Source organism: Amphimedon queenslandica, unplaced genomic scaffold (genome assembly GCF_000090795.2).
Source record: "Amphimedon queenslandica unplaced genomic scaffold, v1.1 AMPQUscaffold_6179_Cont21859, whole genome shotgun sequence".
NCBI classification, from domain to species: Eukaryota; Metazoa; Porifera; class Demospongiae; order Haplosclerida; family Niphatidae; genus Amphimedon; species Amphimedon queenslandica.
Genome location: NW_003553526.1, coordinates 1 through 1,818, shown reverse-complemented (window position 1 = coordinate 1,818; position 1,818 = coordinate 1). Strand labels below are relative to the sequence as shown.

Here is a 1,818-nt window from a genome sequence, read left to right as displayed (position 1 = left end):
TATACTCTTCAATGCATTCCTCTAGTTGATTGGTGATTAGCTTCTTAACACTGAGAACTTCACCTGGATCAGTATGCTCACTCACTGATGATGCAAGATGACGACCATGAGAAATTTGTTTTACTAGTTTACGAAGCCCGTTCAGTTGCTTCTCGACTGAACTCATTTTAGCACTAGCAATATCTTCTGTTTCTATTATAGTAGATCATTGCATCTCTTATCTAAAGCAGCTTTAAGCTCTTCAAACTTTTCCTTGATTTCCTGCCTTACTTCTTCTTTACGTGTTGCTATCTGCTCTAGCATCTTCTCTCCATTAGCAATAGCTTCAGTGACCGGAAGAATGACTCCATCACAACTAGCAACACTTTCCATTAATGCTTTACATGCTGTATCACCCTCATGAAGGTAATAATTGTAATTGTGACTTTTATGGTGAATGTTAAGACAAATCTGACAAACCAATTTATCGCAATCCTTGCAGTAGTATGTCAGCTTTTCAGAATGATGAATGCAATAAATTGCCTCATGCTTAATAGCAGGCAATTCAATAGATTCCTTTGTTTCTAAATTGATCAACTTGTGATTGGCTTCTTTCTTGCTTCGTTTATGAACTTTCTTGCAAAGATCGCACAGAAATTGGCCACAATCACAGCAATACATGACAGCTGCATCAGTGGAATCATCAACACTACATTTATCACATGATACTGCTTCCTTGATGCCAATCTTCTTTTTTATTGACGCCTCTTTTGATTTATGTTCAAGCCAAAGGTTTTGAGTGAGGCCTTCAATTTTACCATCAGGTAAATTAACGCTAGTGTCACACGTTGGACACTTTAATGAGGTATCAGCACTACCTTGCTTCTCAGTCTTTAACTTTTATTAGACACTTCTTACAGAATGAGTGAAGACAAGGAAGCATGAGGGGGTCAGTGTAATTCTCTGAACAAACCTCACAAGTCATAGTGATAGCTGGACTTGTGTTTTCTGCCATTAATACCTATGAGAAAGTGAATAATCTTCTGGTAGATCTAACTGATAATATTTAGTTTACTTAAGCTGTAACTGTTGTTGCTTCAAATGTAACTCTTTGCATCAGTGGTGTAGCTACATAAGGGCCTGTGGGGGCAAATGCCCTTACAACTGCTTCTTGTGCCCCTGTAGCTAGTCAAGAAAATGAAGACTATAGATACAAGTTGCAACTGACTCAACTGAGCTTGCTACATGTATATTGAGTATTCATAAGTATTGCTTTATGCAGTTCCCCCACTGTGCCCTCACTCTTCATTTAGGCTAGCTACGCCACTGCTTTGCATAGATATTAGAGTAAATATAATTCATTTACTCTATTATCTATGATGATGAGGCTACTTGATTTTAAAGCTCCGCCTATAGATCTGATCAGCAATGGGTGCCTCTACGATAGCTTCGCTGTTGTTGAAGGTTGTAATAACTCTATGTACAGTGATCTCAAAGGGAACATATGGTGCTGGTAGGTATCGAAGTGCCAGTAAGTCTAACTGACCCTGTGTGTTCTTCTAGATATAACAGTTGGTCCTTTTTCTGTTACTGTTCCTATTTATGAGACAGGAAGTTTTACTTGTGAAGGAACTGGCAATGAACTGAATTGGATAGTGGGAAGTGCTCCACTGACAGAGTTTATCAAACAACAAAGAAACATATCCTCTACAGATCCCGGTGGTCCTGGTAACTTATCATCAGTACTTACTATCAGTGGGTTACCTGTTAATCATGGATTACAAGTTGGTTGTCAAATAATATCATATCAACCTTTTGAACAAGTGTTCTCTGACATGG

At 38.4% G+C, this 1,818-nt stretch overlaps 1 protein-coding gene across 1 annotated transcript; it reads right to left on the bottom strand.

The window, feature by feature from the left end:
- Positions 1-191: 191 nt before the first annotated feature.
- Positions 192-964, bottom strand: LOC105316011 (E3 ubiquitin-protein ligase TRIM33-like). The gene is made up of 2 exons (XM_011410798.2): positions 953-964; positions 192-876 (listed from the first exon to the last, which is right to left on the bottom strand). Exons 1-2 carry the CDS (start codon positions 962-964, stop codon positions 196-198), a joined length of 693 nt encoding a protein of 230 aa, XP_011409100.1. The 3' UTR covers positions 192-195.
- Positions 965-1,818: the final 854 nt, after the last annotated feature.